Genomic DNA, 22924 nt, shown 5'->3' on the forward strand with positions numbered 1-22924 from the left:
GATAATAAGGTTCGGGTAACTGTTTGCATTCTAATGCTATATGGTTGTTGTGAGGTGAGAGAAGATGTCAATGGTGCCATAAATGTGGTTGGCTGTATTCACGAAGGCACAATTAATTAATCGCAAAATAGGTGATGTACATATATATATATCTGCTGAATCTGCTCTCTCTTCGTTGTATGGAGGAATTTGGACCGTAGATTTTACAGAAATGTCAAATTCTAAAAATTTATTCTTGAATACTTAAATTAATTACGGAAAAGTTACTATCCGATTACAGGGCAACTTGCAGATGTAATAGCAATTTGAAATTAAAGCCTTACGAAACTCCTAAGAGATAGAATATATATGTGCACATGTAGGCAATATGGTCCACCTTTGAAATCCGTAATCTGAAAGTCAAATAATGCTCCATTCTCATCTCATAACTCGTAGTTTACTCGTGATTTACCATCGTAATCTGGGTGTGGAGTGGAAGGAGCATTGCACAATATATCAGAATTCTTGAAGAATTTCGCATTTTTTGTCCACCGCTAATACACTGTCAGTCATAAAACAATACATAAAACAATGAAGGATACACATTAAGATATGTGATTACTTGTTGCCAGTGGCCTGTCGGAGCGAGCAATTTGCTTTTTGTTATTTAATGGTCCTGGCGTGGCTTGCATGATGGTCTAAGTTGCTTATTAAGCCACACGTTAGGTCCAAACCATATAATCCAGCAGTGCTATCTGGTTGTGTGTGGTTGGTGTCCTGGTGTGGTTGGTAGTGTGCAAAGGACAATAGACTTTTTCATCGTGTTTATGCTGGTTGGCTGTGTGCGAGCACCATGTGCCAAAATCTGACTTACTACACAGAATCTCGAAACAAAAGGATGCGAATATTTGTTTGACAGGTGGGACGGGCTTGAGCAATGTACAACGCTCAATGGGTTGCTACTTTTATTTCCAATCTGCCAACAGAATTCCGTCGTATAATGTACATTGTAAAACAGCCTCCTTCTCCTCTTCGTCTCGCTTTTCTCTGCATCTCAGATTCGATTCTGCAAACCAGGCATCAGGGTATTCCGACCCAGGGTTTTATTGGGTTGGGTTTTTTGGGTTTTAATGGGTTTTAATGGGTTGTTAACGAATAAAACCCATTGGGTTTTACCATGTTAAATGGGTTTTATTTGGGTTTTAATGGGTTTTATTCGGGTTTTAATGGGTTTTAACTGTGTTTCAGCTTAAAACTATATTCTAAAATCTGAAAACAGCTGTCGTACATTAGACGAAGTTGTTTCATGCTAAGCAGTTTATTCGATTAATATTGTAAGTTTTAAAAACCAGGAATAAATCAGCGAGTGCCATTACAAGTTTCAAGTGACAAAAATATTTAAAAATAATAATTTTGGAACGAGGTATGTTTAACTGAGCATAGTATGCTCAGCATACATAATTTAATTACATTTAATTTACATTTTGCTGTCATAATTAATACTTTTTTCCCGAATACTTCCTCTCATCTCAGCGAATAAATTAAACAAAATACTGTAGTATTTTTTTAATTTATAAAGTTTTTTAAAATGTTTCAAGGTGATCTTAATTATCACCTCTGGAAAATTCGAGTACTTATGGACAGCGAAGTACTTTATTATGAGCAAAAGAAGTGTGTCTGTAAAAAGCACTTATTATATTCTCGATCATAATACATACGTACTTTCATTGTTGTTAAGTACTCGATTTTTTCCAGAATTGATAATACACGTTAAGATCGCATTGAAATATTAAATTTTAAAAACTTTTAAACAACTTGGATTTCATTATGATGAGAGGAAGTATTCGAGAAAGAGGTAATATATATTCTCATAAAGTATTAAACTATGATCAGTTAAACAGGACTATTTCGAAACGGATACAAATTCTAACATGGACAAGTAGGATTTGCATATTAATTGAAATTGGATTGCAATAGTAGTGAAAATTGTTGTTCAATGTATTACTTATGTAAAACCTAATAAAACCCAATAAAACCCATAAAACCCATTAAAACCCAAAAAACCCATTAAAACCCCTGGGTCGTTACTTTTTGATTAAAACCCTGGGTTTTTCCGAACCCTGCCAGGCATTTGTGGACTCGAAGTACATATGCATGGTCTCACTTATCCCTGCTCGTGTTGAACAAGGATGACTGATTGTCACAGATTTTCTGAGCACCACCAAAGATAAGACTTTGCTGAGCTGAAAAAATTCAATTTCAAAAACGGATTCACCATGTATGTAGTACAACCTGTAGAACGACTACCCACTTTATTACATATTTCAATTAATGGTGCATAATTAATTGTCATAAAAATTGCTGCTTGGATCATAAAACCATGTTTACTTTACCAAAGGTATAATTAAATCTAGAAGCTGTTGATTATTGCGATGGGAAAACCGACCGCGATCTGAATAAATAAACCGAGTATGTAAAGGATGAAATGAAATCACCCATAAGAACTAATGTAAGGATGTAATAATTGAGGACGTGCAAACCATTTAGGATTGTATAAAGTGTGCATAAAAGAATAAGGCAAATAATAAACAAGTCGTAGTCAGCCCATTTGTTCTCCGTTTTTCTCTTTTCTTCTCCGCTACTTTCTGACATTTACTCACTACTAAATTAAGAAATGCAATTTGTTCTGACCAGTACAAGTTGAAATGGTTTATATAAAAACTAATTTACCCTTTTGCAATAATCCCAAGCCTGATAATGCTAAATAACAAAGAGATAAATAACGTCAAACTCGTTCCCAGCCAGGTGAATCTACTACTTCACATTTCAACAGGAGGAGCATTACTATAACTTACGACGAATGTAATAACTCAACAGTTGCATTCAATTTTGCAATGTGCCAAACATTTGCAAAACTTAATTTGAACAAAGATTACTCATTTCTTATCTGATTATTATGTCATTCGAAGTGGAGGAGCCTAGACAATTCCCGACATGGAACAACATAATAACAAGCCGCTTAATTTTTGCAAATCACCCAATGAGTTCCCACCTTTGCTGCAGGGAGGAGGTTCAGAAGCCAAATAAATAAACGTAATGAATGTTTCTCCTTATCTCACTGGCTGCGAGGATAATCTGATATCAAGGAAGGGTGGGTTCCCGATTCGAATTGAAAGATGAGGTTCCGGCACACCGCAAAGTCTGGTAGATCCAACCTCCGATATGAAGAGCATGATAAACGACCGGGAACTTGAGACTTGAGACTATCGAGTTGTTAATATTTTCCAACGTTACTAAATATTATTTAGAGTCAGCTAGGCAGGCAGACAGCCATTTCTGGACATCCCCACCAGTTTTGAATATATTTACATACACATGAAGGATCAATATCATGACCTATCTACATATGTATATCTGTAAATATGAATATTTAATTGTTTTATTTAACTTTAGATAAAAATGTAATTCTTTTCAAGCATATAATTATCACTGTAAAGGAATTGCATGTAAAATGATACAAACTACAACTAACTTGACCACGAAAAATTGTAAATCTCAAATTAAACAAATATTTAAGGATATTTTGTTTAGTATTCTATTTTCTTCTTGTTTCAAGAACGCTATCTTCCTAGGTGCTTAACAAACAAGATTTTTATGACGATGCGAGGGGAACCCGTATGTGCACAAAAAGAGTGTCTGTTGTTTGTTGTGTCGGTTTATCTGACACAGAAAACAAACTTCAAGGCATAAGTCACCTCGGTCTTCGAAATCTACGTATCCAATCAGCTCAACATCATTTCTGGCATGTTTTTAGAGTCAAAGGTCTTTCTTGATGCATTATTGATTCCGCTGTCACAATGGTTTTGTACCGTTCAGACGCAAGATCTTGAGAAACTGATGTTGAGACATTGACAGTCGATCCTCAATTCATTTTTATAATTGAATTTCTCTCACGTACTGCTTTCCTTATTCATGGTCCAGGATTTGAAAAGCTTTCAGTCTTGACGCTTACATACTTTGTACATAGTTGATTGTGACAGTCAAACCAGCCTTAATAACTGGTCTACCTACACATACGCACTCGTATGATCCAACGAGGGAGGTATCGATTATGCACATGCTTGCAGCAAAATAAACCAACTCTCAAAGTTTATATGCTTTCTTGACACAAATGTGCACATAACTTGAGCTGCAGACATGTTATCATGACTGAATGCCAGCCAGCCAGTCATTCATTTACTCCTTGTTTTCTCCTGGAAAGACTCATTCTTAAAAGAAATTCCTTTGCTAAGTAGTTACCACAAAATGCACAAAGTTGAAAAAATATGTACTTGTCATTCGGCATAATGACATTAATAATACGTAAAAGTTATGACTTACAATTTGCACATTCAGATGAACCAGTGACTTGTGGATGTTTTTTTACAAAATAATTGTTGTTGTTGCTGTCTTATAGCTCTATTACTTAAAAAAATAAGCCTTGTTTGCCAGAGTTTATGAATTGGTTGAAAGTTGGTAGAAATTCATTTCACGATTTCTCATCTGCGTCACCAGACGAACTAAATCATAATGTAAATTGTACCTGATTCCCTTATAAGTAGCTGCAGCAGCAACTTAAAACGGCGAAAAGATGTGTGATGAAATTTTGAATGTGAAATGTTATTACTTTTCCTCATTCAGCTGCTGAGTTTATTCTCCCCTGATTTACACGGCTAGGAAGGTGGTTGTGTCCATAATTTTGAAATGCGTAATGTCCATGGCCATGTAAAAGTAATGACTTGACTAGAACATAAAGTGGTCTCTTATTGCTCAGTAAAGCTAAAGTAATTTAATAGTCCTTCCTGCATTCTTATAATTTTCATAGCAGGTGTCTATTCTTGAGTCTTTATTGTATTTGGCCAGATATGCGGAAAACCAGGAGTATGTCATTGTTTGTTATGCCTATTTTCAAACATCCACAACCATTGGAACATTTTTGACAAGAGGAACCACAACAAATGGAAAGCAAATAATAAGAACCATCAAAATTCATATCCAGCAACCACAACGCTTTTCGACTGCTAATTGCTGTAAATTAAAAATTTGAGATAAACCACCCAAAGGCAAACAGACACAGCCGTCAGATATTTAGTAAATTGTAGAAAATACAAGGTTTATGTTGCCTGAAATATGTATAACGACATCATTATTGTCTCGACGGTTTTTGTACAGCTTGATGACAATTTTTTATGCACAACAGAAATCCCCACTGATAACAGCTTATGTGCAGATATCAAACAGCTCACAAACTAAAAATACATTGCATTATATGGAGTAAAAAATGTACAAATAAAATATCCGAACAAAATAAAGAGCATCCACTAAGGTTTTTGACTGACGCAATAAAATGCTCAGAACTTTTTACACAGTTACTGTAATTTCAAAAAAATTGCATATGTTTACTACCAAAGGGTTTGGATTGCCATACAGTTCAAATTTTAATGATTCAATTCCGCTGTCTGTTACAGATTGCATTTTCTTCTTCCGATTTCGCGTCAAATTCCTCCCATAGACTGCACCTTCTTTCAAGCTGATTTTCTTCCATCTGTTCTTAAATTTTCGTAAGGTGTCTGGCGTTTCTGAAAGCTTAGAATATTTGGACTTAGTCAGCGCGCAGAATTTCTCAATTGGTCGCAGTTGAGGAAAATTTGGTGGGTTTCCATTTTTTGGCACAAATTCAATTTTTTTCAGATGTCGGTACTGAGTGACCTTTTTGGCGTCATGGGACCTTGCGAGGTCAGGCCAAAGCAAACCATTATTTTTTTATGATCTTTGGTAATAAACGATTCCGATCCCCCTTTAATACATGATTAAAGATAAACCCCCTGGTTTATAGTACCCTCCAAAATGACGGGATCGGAAACATGACCAATGCAAGACATGCGTTGCCAAATTCTTCATTGTTTTGTGAATTGGTCTTTCTTTTGGACTTTGTCTTCATAATTTACTTCACAGGGGTTGGAACTATGGAAAAAATGCCTTCCTGGAAGATTTGAAGGGTCAGCTGTGACGTAGGGCTCATCGTCCATGATGACTACGTTTCCCCGAATTTTCTTCAACTATTTCTTGCATCACATGTGAATCATTTCATTTTGTGTTGGTTTGTAATTTGGTGCTGGTTTTTTTCCCCTGGCTACAATCCCTAGTTTATGGACTTTGATTTTGCTTAGATAGCTTTTTGAAATGTTCATGAATGAAACCTTCCTTTCCGCTGTAGCCATTGTCGTTGATGGATAATTTTTGAAGATTTTTTTATGTGATTCTTGACTTTTGTCGTCGCTAGCTTTGCAGGTCGACCAGTGGGGACTTTGAATTTGAGTTCATTGGATTCCTCGTACTTTTTTATGTAAGAGTTGACATTTGAATGAGGAATACCGTCTTGCTTGAAAAAGTGTCAAGTGATTTTAGAATCATAGTTTGTACGATTTTTGTGAAACTCAATCACTCTTTTTTCAACTCTTGCCTTTCAACCCAAGTTTTTCTAGTCTTAGCCATGACTCAATAATTGGTGACATATATCAATGGAAACCTTATAACTTGGTCTATTCAAAAATAATTTTTTCGAAATTTAATTTCGCTGTGTTCCCGCCTTGCGCGCCTATGACGGGGCAGTCAAAAACCTTAGTGGATGCTCTTTAAGCGTCAAAAATATGATGCGTGAATATTATAGAAGCATTTCCCAAGAATGAAACAGTCGATCGTATGTACAAAAATAATTGTATGATCGCAGATGATTTCATCAACGCCAATTCCTTCTATAAATTGCTATGTTCTGATGACAGAGGTGCAATCAAAGTTTCCTTTTGGTGGAGATAATAAGTATCCTTTGGTTGAAGGGTGAATTCGGTGAGGTTTCGCCCATCAGCATCTTTTACATGCATATCTGCTGGTTGGTGGCAGTGAGCAATTTAGATTTCATTCAAAACCTGTATATTGATACAGTCGTGTTGTTGCTAGTTTGGCTGTATTCTCTGGATTTAAATTTTTCTTGAAACAGGCACAAAACGTATTTATTGATAGGTTTGTAGCCGATAATAATAAACGTAAAAATAAACCAGCCAGGTTGAAGTGATTTGGAGGAAGGCAATTTAGTGAGTGACGTTGATCCACATTTTGGCTTATGCACAGCACAACTAGTAATCCTCCAAGTATTTAATGTTCTATATTACCATTAAAACAGTACATGCGTATATGTATAATACGACTGATGGGACGATTGTGAGATGAAAGTGCAATACAATTAGATGGACAAAAGCGAGAGTTTTCAGTCAATTATAGCTTTTTATTCTTGCCTGGAGATCCATCATTACACAAACTTTCTGACCTGTCCAGAGGGTTAAATTTACATACAGTAACTGTGCGCGAGAGGAGATGACCATGTGAACTAAGCATTTAATCTCATCGGACTAAACCATAATTACCAAACTGATCGTGTTTAATAACACCTTTTTTGAACCGATTCGAAAGCAATAAAGTGCCAATGGACATTTTGCTCACCATGTAAAATTCCTAGATTTGAGATTAGTCAGTTGTTTTCCTCATCATCATGGTCTGCAGATGCATAAGCAGATCATGCAATTATGGGATTTACTGCCAACGGTAACATTTGTTTATATTTATGTACGTGACTTTTCAAGTTGTAGTGTTCGCACGTATAATTTCATATGTACGCATGTATAATTTTTAAAGAATGTCTAAAATATAAAGCAGTTTCGTCCCAATTTTTAAAGAACATTCTAAAAACCAACTTTTCTACATGAATATGTACGCAAAAATGAGAAAATAATTCGATACATCAACTGATAAAATACTTGGCTCGGATGAAGAACTCAGCGGAAGGTCCTGACATACATGGTTTATTTCCTGAACTGATGAAGTGAGAATCAACCATTAACGTCAGATGAAAAGTCGCCAAGCTGCCTAATTGTATATCACATCCGTTACAACAAAACCACCAACTTTTTTAACAACTTTTGAACAGTATGCATAATGTGGACAGGTCCCTTATGTCCATCATCTGCCTGCTCTTGCCAGTTGGACAAGCCAACTTCTTTCCTCCACTCCAATTTGACATGCACAGCGTTAAAATATTCGGAAACCCACCAGCACCGGTTGGGTGTCGGACAGAAGACAAATCTTTCCTGGGAAACAAAATCCTCTTCTACACGCTTAAAAGCTGTGTGTGTGCACAACGGCGTACGGCCAATTCGAAAAAATACTTGTGCTTATTCTGCATAAATATTATTCATTTGTCCACATCTACTGGGGGGTTGTTGTAAGGGAGGAAAGAGTGTGAACAAAATTGGAAAGTAAAGTTTATATGAATTTATATGTAGATACATATGAATTTTTTCGAGCATATAAATGCATAAAATATGAACAATTAGGAGTAGAACGTATTTGTTGTTTACAAGTATATACGTATTTATTTACTTGTTGTTGTTACTTAAGACTCCACAAAAAATCATTATTACACGTTCGCATTGGACCCTTCACAATTTTACATAAATGAAAGTAACAAACTAAAAGTTGACTTAGTTTGTCTCTCAGAATGATAAAACGTGTCGAATTTTAAATTGTTCGATGCACGATATAAACCTGGTAAATTGATGCCGACAACTTGGGTGTTGGGTAACAATCGTACATTGGTGAATACACGGCTTGTCAAAACTTGGTCTAAATCTCTCCATCAAACCTGAACCGGAAGAGCTAATTAAAGAGGCAGTTTTCAGGAGGACGTTTATCGTACAATCGTATAACCAAGTTGACCAAATGACCAGCCGAGTCAAGGAAAGTCCACTCGCTGTGCCCACAATATCTGTAATAACTTACGCATAATACGTATGTATGTACCTATTCCAGTGGTCGAGTTTCCAAAAGATAAGAATTTTATTGAAGTCCGGCCAACAAAGTGGTTAGGTCCCGGTGGTACACTTCATTTGATCGTCCTGAGTAGAAACACAACTCGAAAGTGAATGGACAAGGATGATGATGATGATGCAGATATAGGTTTTAATAAAGTGGAGACTTTGTTAAAAAATAATAAATATCCGTCAAGCAGGGAACGGACGGACGGACGAACGCAAGATTTGTTGGGTTGCCACCTGTGATATTAGAAATAATAATGAGAGTGAAAATGGACAATGGGAAGTTGAACCACTTCTTAATGCGAGTCAAAAGTACCAACACAATAATCACATTTTGACCCCACTCGTATTATTCCTTGGCCAGGCTACCACTGCATTTGAAGTCATCATGATCGAGATATTTACCGGCCAGTTTTCCATTCATGCAATAAAAATTTAAAATTTCCTTCAGCACGCCTCAGCCTCACCTTATAATTTGGCTAATGGAAGGATACAGTATCTCGTTTCGTATCAGCAGTCAATCGTACGGATTATAGTTTCAGCCTCCTTCAAATTATTTTCCATGCATTTTTAACAATATGCGATCATCCTCGTTTTATCATATCATTTCCAATCAAATTTTACTAATTTTATGGCAATATGTAGGTGGCAGTGGCAAATATTCTTATTGGACATAACCTAATTTAATAATAAATGGATTTCCAGATGGAAAAATAACCAAAAATGTGTACAGTTAAAGATAGAAAGTTGGGGTACATCCATCCATATATATAAACAAATGCAACCAAATGGAAGGTACATATTTGGGTCGGACCGTGAGGTCGTTTCAACTTTCAACATCACATTGCGTCACACATAATCCCCATCAAAGATTTAAATGAGAATTTGAGTCCACACGAGGTGGAACTCGAGGAAGACGAGTGAAGAAATTATTTGTCACTGTCACGTCCAGATTGGTTAAGCCTATTTGCGGACTGAGAACTGAAGGTGAGAATCTGCTGGAACTCTGTGACTGAAAGTGGATCAAATGTGGCTGGAGATGAGGGGCAGTAGTGGCATTTGTTACTGAAATGTCGCCGTCGTGGTATGTTGCATTATTAGATCACCTGCTAAATGAGAGCTTCTGAGAGATGAGATGACACCAGTATAGTTATGCAAATTGAGGAAGAGGGAGAAATGTGCCCGTTACATTACTCATTGTGCCCAAATGTGTGAAGCGTGATGTGTTTCATTCGCAGTTTCTTATGCTCCGATGTGGATGTCGAGCATGAGTCCTTTTGTTGAGGTGGTGATTTGCAAGAAAAATGAATCAGTGTCTGGAATCTGGAATACAGTTCCTGCTTCGTTCCTCCTGGATGGGATGACAGAATCATTCTGATCATTCACATGCTGTTTTGTTTCACCCCAGGAGAAATTTGCATATTACGACTCATTCATTTTCTTCCTAGTCATCTTCCGTTAGCTAAATTCTACGAGAATGGATGGAATTGTTTGTGGCTCTGTTACAGTTATTGGATGCTTCGTGTCTCTAAAAAAAGGTTTTGAGGTGTGAATATGTTCTCATATTAATCTTAATCCAGCGAGGTCTTGGGGTGACAGCAAACCATCAGTCTGCACGGCTAACAATGACACTAAAAATCTTGTATGTGAATTTTGTACATAGCATCACTCCATACGTATCTGTTCATCTTATGTTTGTGCATACTCACACCATTCGAAATATTTTGGGGCTAAAAGAGACATTCGTCTTAACTCAGGAGAACTAAAGACGTAAAAGAAGCTTAAGAATGTCCAGAATATATTTATTACGAAACAATTGTGATAAAATAGCCAATAATAATAATCATCAAGTCCAAATTGGTTTAGGACTATGAATTATTTCTCCAACCATGAGATATATTTTTGTAAAATAGACTTCTTTTGTAAAATAGTAATAGTAAAATACTTTAACTTACTGGGGATGATTGTACCACCTCTATTTTCATATACGTGGTGCCTATGCATTTTTATGATACAGAGTGCAAAGATAATTAAAAAACTACAAAGTGCATCCAAGTTTTCATTAAGGAACTTAAATTAGTGTGCATATATGCAGATCTGGATCACCAAATTTCTCACCAACCAACGAACGAAAGGCTGAACGGGAGCAGCGATGAATGAATAAATTAATTCAATCCACATCTAAATCCAAATCTAATTTCTTTGTAAACTAATTCTCATTTGTATCTCACTCATCCATCTTCCTCACAAAAGTCCAATACGGAGAAGAATTCTTTTGTTTCTCAATGACGCTACTGGAAAGTCCTTCTTTTATCATCGCTCCCCAACCGCTTACGAAATATTCGCCACACCATCGAGGTGCGTATGTATACATGGCACATTTGCATATTTCCTCTTTCTCGACTAAATTCGACGTAAATACTTTTAAGCAATTATGTCTTTCGCTTCCAAAATATGACCATAAGGTTTTAAGTCAAGACATTTCGCACTACTCTTGATATGAAACTTCTACTATTGAATTTGTCCATTCGTACACTATGCATTGTCAATGCCCCGATTTATCTAAGCACACTTACATTTAATAGTTTGCGACAACATAATATTCGAATGTTGCAAAGTTTGCATATGTACATATGTATTTACCCAGTTGGACAATCTAACACATATGTACTTCACATATAATTCATGAGATTGCTTTTGTAATTAACCAATATGCAAATTCTTTTAGTCTTTGTACTAATAGTAGTAATTCTTTCTCGAGGAATGCGCGTCTGTCTGTTGCTGCCCATTCGCTTGCTTTCGCTCACTCGATTAATTTAAGAAACTTCATCCTGTTGCTCGTTTGATAAATAACTTTTGACGCAGCTTGAACTTTCAACGTGCGACCAGTCTCCTAACTCGTAGAATAATGCATGCCTCGCGAGATTATTCTGCTGCAGGAGTGAATAACCGTTTGCCTGTTATTAGCCGCATCTTGAGAAAGGCGAACAAGTAGTTGGGGAAGTAGCAGGAGACAGAAAATATTAAAATATTTACTCAAACAGAGAACGGGGCAAAAGTCTCACATAAAATAAAGAATTCGCCGTTTAATAAGCAAGCAAGGAAACAATTCGGCCGTTTGACTTGTGTCATCATCATCCAGCCAGCGTGGACGGTGGTGTATGCACATTCATAAGTACGTACAAATGTGTAGGTACGTACGCAGAGAAAGGGTACACATGAATATGCAACGCAACTGCTGCAGTCATTTGAAATTCCATTCACTACCTTCCATGGTGAACTTTTATACAATTTCACACTAAATTTATTTCGGTTGATGAAAAATAAAGAAAATTTAGGAAAGAAATCTGCTTCCAGAATCTAAATGAGGAAATTACCATTAGAACCTCGAACCTGGGAAGATTACAAATTTCAAAATTTAAATGGTGGTGTCAAGCAGAGTGTCAACAGATTTAACTGTTTGCACCTGATTTGCAAATTTATTGTCATTTTGATTTATACTCATTTTTCCGACGGTGATATCTGCTTATCTAAAACCCGTGGGGGCACCATCCCAAAGCGTGCGGCAAACTACGTAGACGACGGAAAAACGCGGTCGGATGCCAGAGGCACGTTCACGGTTGACATTGAGAAGACGTGCGCCCATTTCTTTATTAAAATGTCAAATGAATGAATATTCGAGAGTGTCATGACCTGGCTAGCATCCGAAATTTACTGTTGTGACTATTTTATCATTTTCCTAAGGCACTAACAAGTATTTAGTGTTTCAGTCTGTGTCACTAAAGTTTATCAACATATTATTTATTGCAAGACTACAATATGGCATCTTAAATCAACGTGTTTACTACCATTGCTACTATATTCCAAATAAAAATAAGGCCAATATAAAAGGTAAACTTATGTACATACATACGGAAATACATGATTATTGGTATGAGACGACCTTAAAATTCGTATGTGCATCTCATCCTCAGTTCTAAATGAGACTTTCCCCTTGTTCAAATGATGTTCATTCAGTATGCCCCTCATTCTTGTTAAAACACTTACTTGAGGGGACAATGATACGAAAAATCTCAATAAAAATCAACGACCAGGAACCGTATGACTGACGGAGATCGTCTGTAGCAAACTTGGTTTGAAGTAATTCTGCTTAATTACAATCTTATAATTGGAATTGGGACGTGTTTTAATTAGTAATATGCACATCGAGTACACTTAATTTGGGGAATTTCTGTCTGGAAAAGTTTACTCTATGTGAAAGTTAATTGTAGACGAATCAATGATTCTTAATGATCCATTCAAGATTTGTTTTTGCACCAATTACCAGACTACATTTTCTTTATAGTGTAATTTTGTTAAGCACTATTTCAAGCAATTCAGATTTTTATCACATTATTTCGCCGTCGCCTTAAAGCATTCAATTTTACATAATCGCATTTTTTAACCAGCCATACGAATGGATGCCGTACTTTGAAAAACAATATGCAATACATTAATACTCTGCAGCTAAATATGCTGCGAAACTGTCTCAGTCTCACGCCCGTCAGAAGGAGAAAGGTCAATCCAACCCCATTTTATGACACCTCGACTTTGTTATGTCCATATATGTGCTTGACGTATTTTTGTAAGTATATGTAACCCGTGTGCACCTAACCAAGCCAAAGGGTGCTACTGAAGTTGAAAAAGAAAGCGCATTTTTCACTTGCAAGAGTTGACAGATCTTTTACGGAGTAAATTTCACGGTCTGAACTTTCCGATTTTTTCAACACCCTTTTATGATCCTAAAGTGCTGTCATATTGCTAGATGAAAATATTGAATATTTTCAACTTTTCTATTACACAACTTTTCACTCATTTATTTTTAGGTTTATGTCACATATTTAACGGCAGACAAACGACGAATTAAGTAATTGGTCCAAAATGACGCACTATGCATGCATAGCTAAATAGTTGCATATAGATATTTATAACCATAAATACTATTTATACATAAAACCGCAATAGGCGAAAAAAGTGTAAATTCACACATACATACCCAAGCTAGTTGTCATTATTACAGCAACTGGCAGAGTGGGACTACAATTAATTTGGATGAAAAAAATAGTCATGCATTTATAACAATATCAAATATATAAATCGACGAAACGAATCGCTGGACCATGGACTTGACGATAGCTCATTCGATAAGCGTAAGGTTTCTTCGAAATCACTTTCTTGGTCGGTGTTGGCTTAAGATTAAGTGATAGAAACTCTTAACCCAAAACTCTTCTCGAAATCTCCAACTTGCTCATCAGCAAAGGGATGTGTCAGCACAATTGAGGATAATGAGCAAAAACTTTGCTAGGAATAATGAAAAGGTTCAAGATTTTTAGAACTAATGGAACCCTTTTTTATCGGATAAACAAGACTCTGTTGTCGCCCCATTTGCGTGTTGAATGAAAGGCTTTCAACGGTCTCTATTACCAATCCAAGGAAAGTGAATAAGTAACACGAATTAAAGTGAAAGCAATCAAGATTTTAAGATTAATATCAAATCTAAAGGTCACAATTTATTTTTGAACCAAGATTAGCTGGTATTAAACTTTGTGTAAGGTTAAATTTTAAACATATTCATCTCAATATTGTGACTGTCTATAAGTGTCTGCATTTTTATATAAATGGTTTGAGTAGAACCAGTTGAGCATATATCTAGATACGGTGGCTGGAAGCAGTATGTAACAAGTGAAAAATGAGTCCAATTTCGTAGAAAAGCAATAAACCGATCCAATTTTTCCACTTGCTTTTGTGTGAAAAAAGCAATTTGCATAGATGGAAATAAATGTATTCAAATTGTAATATGTGTTAGAAAGAAGTCCGGGTTTGGTGAATTATGTGACACAAAAATTGTGGAGACACATTCAACCATAGAATGAAGTTGAAGAACATATATACAAATTTTCCACTGACTCAATCTCTCAACACTATTTATAACCTAGAGCTACACATTCATAGCGAGAGAGAAAGAGTGGAATATCTGCTGAAAGTGGAGTGAAATTGGTTTAAAAATGCTACAATGTACATCAACCCTTCAGTTCTTCTTTAATAAAGTTTATCTTTGTGTTCACTTTTATCTCATGATGATGAGCCCTCTTCATTTCAAGCCTCATATCCCATTATTGCCATGTTTTCATTTAGCATCCAACAAGCTTGAGATAAAACGGGACGAGAGGATTCCAGCTCGGGAGTCTCTGCAGCCGGAATTAAAAGAATTAATTAAGTGACACGATTAATGCACCGGAATCTATTTAATATGCACGGAACTCTTTTTGATTTTGTAAATTTTTATTCCACAATCGTGCTTTTCAAATTGGGTTGAATTGAAGAAGAGTCAGTGCTATGCACACATAAATATATGTCATAGATATGTAGCAGCATATGTATATGCATAGTGGCTCAAGTTCAAAGTTTATCTGGGAGGGGGAAATTCTTTGGATTTTTTCATGGGAACATTTTTCCATCCTGTCGGTGCAAGGTGTCTGCTTCTCTATTTCCATAATCAAGTATTCATCTCATCTCACACGTATGTGGAAAGACAGTAGCAGTTGGTGGAAAGCGGAACACAAACAGAATCTGGGGGTCGAGGTCTTGGTGGATAACAAATCGTTCCAATCTAAATAAAAATGCCTGTCTTTTTACTCATTCTTCTCCGGTTGCTTCTCCGAGGATGGGATGGGATGGCACATAGGTATCCATCTTCGGCACAGATGAATTCGAACAGTAGCAGCGGCATCTCGGATAATACCGTGTCTAATTTGATACATTTATCACCCTCATCGTACAACAATGAGATTTTTGTATTAGCATAATCCAGATTTCCTCCCGTACTCCTTTGGTTTACTCACACAATATGCATCTTTGCAAGGCTTGAAATTATTATTGCACTCAAATCTACAATTTGCAAGCAAACTTTCGCATTATGGGTTAAATATTTACTGCATAACGTGTCACTTGTGTTAGTAATATGGCCCAGAAGAAAGCGACAGGGTATGAAAAACGAAAACTAGGAATGTTCATGTTACATACATTGTGAGGTTGATCCTACATGCTTTACAGATGATTACACTTACAATTAATCACCTCAAATTGGACAAGTTAAGGATTTTACGATCAATCATGGATATTAACAAAAACGATGTGACAATGCCAAAACTCTTTTTTGTAAATCTAGAGCAGCAGATCTACCCTTGCCACGTTAAGAATTTTTTGAGATCCTTCCGACCTTACAAAACCTATTAATCAAGTGATTGGTCGATTTTTCGTGGTTCCCTTTTCCACTTGCATGGGTGCAAAGTAAACACAATCAGGGTGTAAAAGTGCAATATGAACCTCATTAGCTCCATGCTACGAAAATTCTAACATTCATTACAATAAATTTCACGGAAGCAAAAAAAATACTCATGGAAAATCTATAAATTAATGTATTCCCTAAAATGCAGCACTACATATTTATTGACAAGAATAAGATTGTACATTTGACCCAGTTCATGGACAATATGTTGAAATACGTATGCATGTAAACTGCAACCCTCTCTATTAATGTCCGTTCTCCGTTATTTATTACTTTGACACAAATATTGAGACTTGACCACTAACAACTCTTCCTCCAGAAGAAGTAAAGGACTTCAAGTAGCGACAAATTCACATTTTTGGCTCTCCTCTTACCATTGTTGGCAGTCCAAATTAGCTTTATCTGCTTGACAATCGATATTCTAATTAAATTTTACCTACCAAAATGAGACCTGTACATATTGCCTCAATATTTTTTATAAGTATTACGTTTTACGGTAAGATTATTCTGGTCCTGAGTTTTATCAAGTTTTGCATAATATTATATAAATATTTCAAAAAGTAGTGGAAATCTGTGCTGAAAAGAAACTACGATTAATTGGTGCCCAGCCTGCACAGCCCGGTCAATTTCCTTGGATCGTATCTCTACAGCGAACAAGAACGGTAAGAGGAAATGAAACCCTTATGCACTTCTGTGCAGGCTCCATCGTTGATTCTTCTCACGTGGTCACAGCAGGTCACGTAAGTTAATTTTTAGACTATTTCTAAATTTGCCAAGTTATTTGTGAAAATAAATGCTGTTCACAGTGTGTATGGAACAATACCAATGTGGTCATCACTGTTATTGCCGGGGCCTTGAATATTTCTGCCAATGAGGACAAGCAACAAAGGGTTTATGTCAGAACAATTCATGTGCACCCAAAATATAAAAGGTACGTACTGCTTTCATACGTTGTCCAAAAACCGTACCTGGTTTTTCATGAAATTATTGTTTATAACGTTTTCTCAGCCGGAACACGGCAGGTCCGAATGACATTGCAATTTTGACACTGGCCACGCCGCTAAAATTTAACGAGCGGGTGGCATCAATTGCCCTCCCTGACCCGGTCAAACCTGCATCAGGCGAATGCAAATATGCCGGCTGGGGAAATCGTTTTCTTATTTCCGGAATTTACTACAATCCTTCTCCAATTCTCGGCACAGTGAGTTCGACCGTAATTTCCAGGTTCTCATGCACCATGCGCTATCTGTTCGTCTTTCGGAGACAGCTAGACACAGCACTTTGCACATCAGCCGGACCTCTGCGTGGGTCCTGTCAGGGCGACAGTGGTATGTTTCTTTAAAAAATATAGTAAATACATTTCTAAACTAACCAGCTGGACTGTGCTAAATAGTGAGAAGATGAAGCGTTTTACATAAAATATTATGCTGTCCTAAAGGTGGTCCCGTTACCTGTTACAACTCTGACAATACCCCATATCTTGCTGGAGTAGTAAGCTGGGGTTACTTTATTTGTGGAGACGGCTTTCATCCAGACGTTGCAACGGATGTCGCAATTTTTAGTGATTTCATAAAAAAATATATGAACGATTAAATATGAAACCTCGTTATAAAAATAGTGGTACATGTATCCGCGTAGTACTTATAAAGTGGTGCATTATTTTTACAATAAGTAATCTTAAATTGTTCTATATTTTGCGAAGAAAATCGGTACAGAACAAGAAGCGTAAAAGTAAGCGGACGAGAACCCCAACGTTAAAAGGCATTTCATATCGTCCAGCATAAGACTTTAAAAACGCGAATGAAATTCATAAATATAATAATTCAATTTAACTGTTAACCACGATGATACTTATGTATGATCAAGCACAGTTGCACTCACCATTTATACACATTCAATTATCAAAGACAATAAGTAAGTGTGATTATCTATTTGCTGGTTTTTGTTATTTATATGACACGTGAATACACAGGGAACAGCTACAAGTTATAGAAATAAAAAAATCAGATACAATGTTGACTGTGAAGTAAATGGAATATTTATAGCACTCATTTAAAGTTTTTACTTCATGAGCTCTAGCTTCATCATGCTGAGTTTTGTATTTGCAAATATTAATGCGATAATCGATTCACTTGGACTTGCGGTGAACCATGTATGTCCATATTATGAGTACCCCCGAGTAGGTAATGTCTGCACCGCAACAAGTGCACAAGAAGTCGCCACGTCTATGTACACACATTCATGTTTAGAAGCCATTCATTCATACCGGAATGATGCACTTTAGTTTTTTATCCGATCTTGGACAAGATAGTGCTACAACATTGGTGTTGGAATGAGAAAATGAATTAAAATTAAAAAGACCACCAAAGGTGAGACTGGTAATTGCTTTCTTAAATTGTAAATTGCATTCTCAATTGTTTAATAGGTTTAAGCATATTGAAGTAGCATTGTATCATATTAACGCGCTGGTTGGATTGGGCAACAAGTCTGGTAAAATAACTTTGGTCAAATTGGACGGGATGGCCAATTAATCAGGCGTATTGTATTTCTCCCTTCGAAGCATAACGATATTAGTGAGCATTTATTAGTGAAGCAAATATTGAATTAAACATATTTAGTACATTAATTTTTTATGATGGTGGAATTGAGGATAAATTTACCGAGATGGGTAAACTGATACGCAGGGCAGCCTGCACTATGTGTAGGAATTAAATTGTTGCTCCTACTACTTGTATTTATGTAATAGTGCAATAATCAAACAAACTGGAGAGCAGAACCATTTTCAACAAAAATGTCTTATCACGCCCTTCAATCTGGCGAAGGAGTAATGGATGCTAATTGATTACTACTTGTACATATCATCCATTGCATCCCACACACAAGTTGGGCAGCTATCTTTGATTGTGTTTGCGGCAACGTGTAGTTGTGCGGTGGGTACCTTATACACATTTCAATCTAATCTAATCTCGTTTCGGGCAGGTAACTTAACGTAATATTTACTGAGCACTTTTATTGTCCGTCGACTAAACCTCTTTTCCCAAGTTTAAAACTGCGATAAGAAAAGTTAAGGACAACAAGTAGTTTCATTTTAGCAATAATCGTAATATTTTATAGATCCGGTTCGGTTTGGTCGATTCCGCAGAAATAAGTAGCAGAAATTATCACAACGCCACGGCGGCGGAACGGGTGACTGGAAGCGATGTGCTCGTAAAATTACAACGGTGAGTATCAATATAAATCAAGACAAATGGCGAATTGAAAATGAGCAGCGGCTTGGATAAAACTCAAATTCATGCTTAATGCATGGTAATTAAATTATATGGCTGGAGATTATATAGAGCTTTCCTTGCCAAACAAAAGCCCGAGGGATGATGACCACTAACGAGAATGTAGGTGTGTGTCTGTGAAGAGGCAGAGCTAATTATTCGGCTATGACACTTGTGATTAGTAAATGTATATCCACGTAGTTACAAACTCATCCCAGGTAAAAATAAAATGTGCAGGGAATTTGGAAAACGGAAGAGCAACTGGTCAACCAAGCATTTAAAATAATAAGGCTTCCACAACCTCCACGATGTTTCAAATGCTGCATGTGAAGCTGAATCGTGTATGTAACATGTGTATGTACGCCAAACCTGGTTCACGTTTCACGAGAAAAGATTCAAAAATCAGGATCCGATCCGGAATCATACTGTTTGGTTGTTGGTGGCTTATGAAACGTTTTTCATTATGTATTTCCCATGTTAAACAGTGGAGTTAGCCCTGTCTCACTTTAATTGCATTTAATCATGCAAAGTCGTGACTTCGATGATAAATTCATTTGCTCCTCATGAGCCTGCCAAGACTCAATTCTTCATTAACAATTGTTTTCTCATGTGTAAACTGTAGGTTATGAAGAATATGTATTTCTCCTGTTCGCTTCCTGTCATATTTGAGGATAATTCAATGTTTATATTTCTTTTTATCCAAGTTTATCCACGCCAGCACGAAATAATTAAACGCACAATGAAACCAAGCCCACAAGGAAGGAAAGGCTGCTTTATAACACCAGATTTTCCGTTATTGGGAATCGCGGAACTATTTTCAATTTCAAAGCGGGATTTTTCAGCTAGCGAAATAATATTATTATATAATGCTAACGATCAGTGCTGTACGTAACTCTGTCCAAGTTAGAAAGCTATCATAGTTTCTGACAATGAGTGAGTCTGACAAAATATAAATATATGTCGATCAATTTATTAATAATATTGCAAATGCTTGGACTGGTTCCCGTACATAGATTACACAATTATACATATTTTACTATTTCCTATGCATGCAAACTCCAACGCGACATTTTTCAGTGCTAATATCCCATTGCACCACCGACATACTCAATACTCATACGTATCTAATTAAAATATTTATCATAAATATAAGTTAAGATTTGCATAAATCACACCAAACCACCGCATAATTCTGATTGATCTAACTCGGACATCTGCAAAGAAGTTCTCATAAATAAATAAAAACGTATAGACTCAAGTTACAAGCAAATTCGTGTATTGTGCATCACTAATCTAAAACTACACATAGTCATCGCTCAAGAAAGAATCCATACCACGTAAAAACGTGATTGTCAAAATGTTTAAGCCATAAATCCAATTAAAGCCGCTGACATGGACTTCACTTACGAGTAGGTCCTCCACGGTTGTAAATTAGTCTGGAATCTGTCAGTTCTTCAACTTCAAGCTTAAATGCTGGAGGCTGGGGGCAGTATATTTCAGAATGGACATGACCCAAACTCGCAAGCGATTTGATGAAGGACTACGATTTGCAAACCTTAGCAGCGGTTCGACGGGTAATCTAATTTTACTGCTAGCGTTTAACTCATACTGCGTCTGGAGGTTAAAAAGCGTCCTGTCGTCAATCACCGAGCAATTTCAACCGATTTGGGCTTTTTTGGCTTCTTAAGAGTCTACAATGGTTTTAGCTTTATTATTATTATTTAAAATTCGCTCAATTGCGCACGATTTGAAATTTGAATACTGTAAAAATCTGTGTAAATATTACTAATATTATGCCATATACATAGGTACATATATATATGAGTATGTATGTGGAATTCTAGGAAGCAATTCCTTCCACTCTTATTGATCTGGCATTCTTGGAAAGCTAATTTTCTCCGCATGTGTACAACTTGTGTGCAATCATCTAATCAATTGACATGCGAAACCCTGATTGTGTTTGTTCAGTCAACATCTCCGGATCCAAACGCTTTTGAAATTATTAGAAATTACTAGATTTGAGAGTACCAGAAGCAATAGGGAAATTGCAATGTGCAATCGCTCTTGCAGCGTGTTTTGATGAAACCCAAAAGAAGTAGATGAATTTTTTATGGTGAATTCAAAATTATAGATGGGATTCTTACATTTAAACTCGGGAGATCCCTTCATTACAGATCATGGGTAACCTTCTCTGCTTCACGATGCAATAAAGGTGGGTATGCTGATGAGTCCACGTTCTGAGAACGATATTTCAATTAGTACTTGGAGAGAAGGAGCAAAAAGTCAATTTAGGCAAGGAAGCAAATAATTTTACAACAGTGCATACATGAATTGTCGTTGCATGATACACGACTATTAACATAAAATGCCAATCATGAGCTGGATTCAAATTATTAAATGTTTGATTTGATTGCCTTGCTTTCAGCAAAGAATTTTACTTCCGATTTGATCGATTGACGGGCAATTTTCATAGAGCATTGATTATTCGATCTGGTCACTTATTGCTTCTTGTATTCGTAGGTGGCAAGCTAAGTATTGACTCACATTGTTTCACTGGAATTCAAATTCATTCTTATCTCGAATGTCTCAGAAATAAGAAGACATCAATATTGACACAGTCTGACTATGTCGAAAATGACTTTCTTCTAGTTACTACTGAGGGTTAGGCGAGATTACAGAACGTGTCGAAAATTATTAATTTTTGGCCGAAATATCCATCTCTGGATATTTTAAATGATCTCATCGTATTCCTCATCCTTTTCTCATGAGGAATAAAGTTATCCATTCCAAAAAGCCGGGCTTTTAAAGCCGGCAGCAGATTTTCTTTGAACCACTGTTCATCTAAAAGTTTGCAAAATACATAAAAAATTTGTATGTCCATTTGAAAAAAGTGTCGATCTGAAGTTTCAAATCAAAATTAAAGCACTGGAGGCGCATAACCGGACGTAACTAGTTTATCTTTATGCAAAATAATTTAAATTCCGAATGTTAAAAAAAGAATGGCTGCGAACTGGGTGGTAATCCGAGCGTTATCAGAGAAAAAGTTTCGCGTCGACCTCATATCTTCTGATCCTCGCTGAAGTTTGCATATCTTGGTGAATAATTCAGTTCAGTGTACGCCCAGGGACCTGACACTTCGTGGCCAGTTGATTTTGGATTGATAAAAAAATTCTTGTCTTGTCCACATCAATTTTTCTCACGTGCGTCGGGTTTCTTACAGTCCGGGGAGCATGCGTTCGACGGATGTGGCACAATCAAATTTCTTGCCTGGTTCCTTTTTTCAACTGAATCCTTTATATTAGGCATTGGGCCATTAGAAATGACAGTTTTTTCATCATGGAGTTTGTTTAGTATTTTTTTTGTACGTCATTATTGCTTGGCAAACTGTTTTATCAGCATGGAGCTCTGTGGGGTCAATTTCTGCACCCGTTTTCAAACTTTCGAAA

General features: G+C 36.5%; 1 protein-coding gene and 2 long non-coding RNA genes across 3 annotated transcripts; 1 reads left to right on the top strand and 2 right to left on the bottom strand.

Annotated features, from left to right (window-relative positions):
• Positions 1 to 217: 217 nt before the first annotated feature.
• On the bottom strand, positions 218 to 1043 carry LOC118434402. Its single transcript, XR_004833982.1, has 3 exons — positions 602 to 1043; positions 452 to 541; positions 218 to 392 (listed from the first exon to the last, which is right to left on the bottom strand). It is a non-coding gene; the product is annotated as an uncharacterized LOC118434402 (long non-coding RNA).
• Positions 1044 to 3388: 2345 nt separating this feature from the next.
• On the bottom strand, positions 3389 to 4470 carry LOC118434405. The gene is made up of 2 exons (XR_004833985.1): positions 4360 to 4470; positions 3389 to 4232 (listed from the first exon to the last, which is right to left on the bottom strand). It is a non-coding gene; the product is annotated as an uncharacterized LOC118434405 (long non-coding RNA).
• Positions 4471 to 16656: 12186 nt separating this feature from the next.
• On the top strand, positions 16657 to 18186 carry LOC110843484 (trypsin-1). Its single transcript, XM_022089451.2, has 5 exons — positions 16657 to 16708; positions 16777 to 16952; positions 17019 to 17143; positions 17221 to 17540; positions 17651 to 18186. The coding sequence occupies exons 1-5, from the start codon at positions 16657 to 16659 to the stop codon at positions 17803 to 17805; spliced, it is 828 nt and encodes a 275-aa protein (XP_021945143.2). The 3' UTR covers positions 17806 to 18186.
• Positions 18187 to 22924: the final 4738 nt, after the last annotated feature.

The sequence above is a fragment of the Folsomia candida genome, unplaced genomic scaffold (genome assembly GCF_002217175.1).
Source record: "Folsomia candida strain VU population unplaced genomic scaffold, ASM221717v1 Fcan01_Sc002, whole genome shotgun sequence".
NCBI classification, from domain to species: domain Eukaryota; kingdom Metazoa; phylum Arthropoda; class Collembola; order Entomobryomorpha; family Isotomidae; genus Folsomia; species Folsomia candida.

What these genes read in the sequence shown, in the direction of transcription:
- LOC110843484 (XM_022089451.2), top strand. Translation starts at nt 16,657, where the DNA reads ATGAGACCTGTACATATTGCCTCAATATTTTTTATAAGTATTACGTTT. An exon ending in ACGTGGTCACAGCAGGTCAC is followed by an intron (nt 16,953 to 17,018) that starts GTAAGTTAATTT and finishes TGCTGTTCACAG; the next exon opens with TGTGTATGGAACAATACCAA. An exon ending in GTGCACCCAAAATATAAAAG is followed by an intron (nt 17,144 to 17,220) that starts GTACGTACTGCT and finishes ACGTTTTCTCAG; the next exon opens with CCGGAACACGGCAGGTCCGA.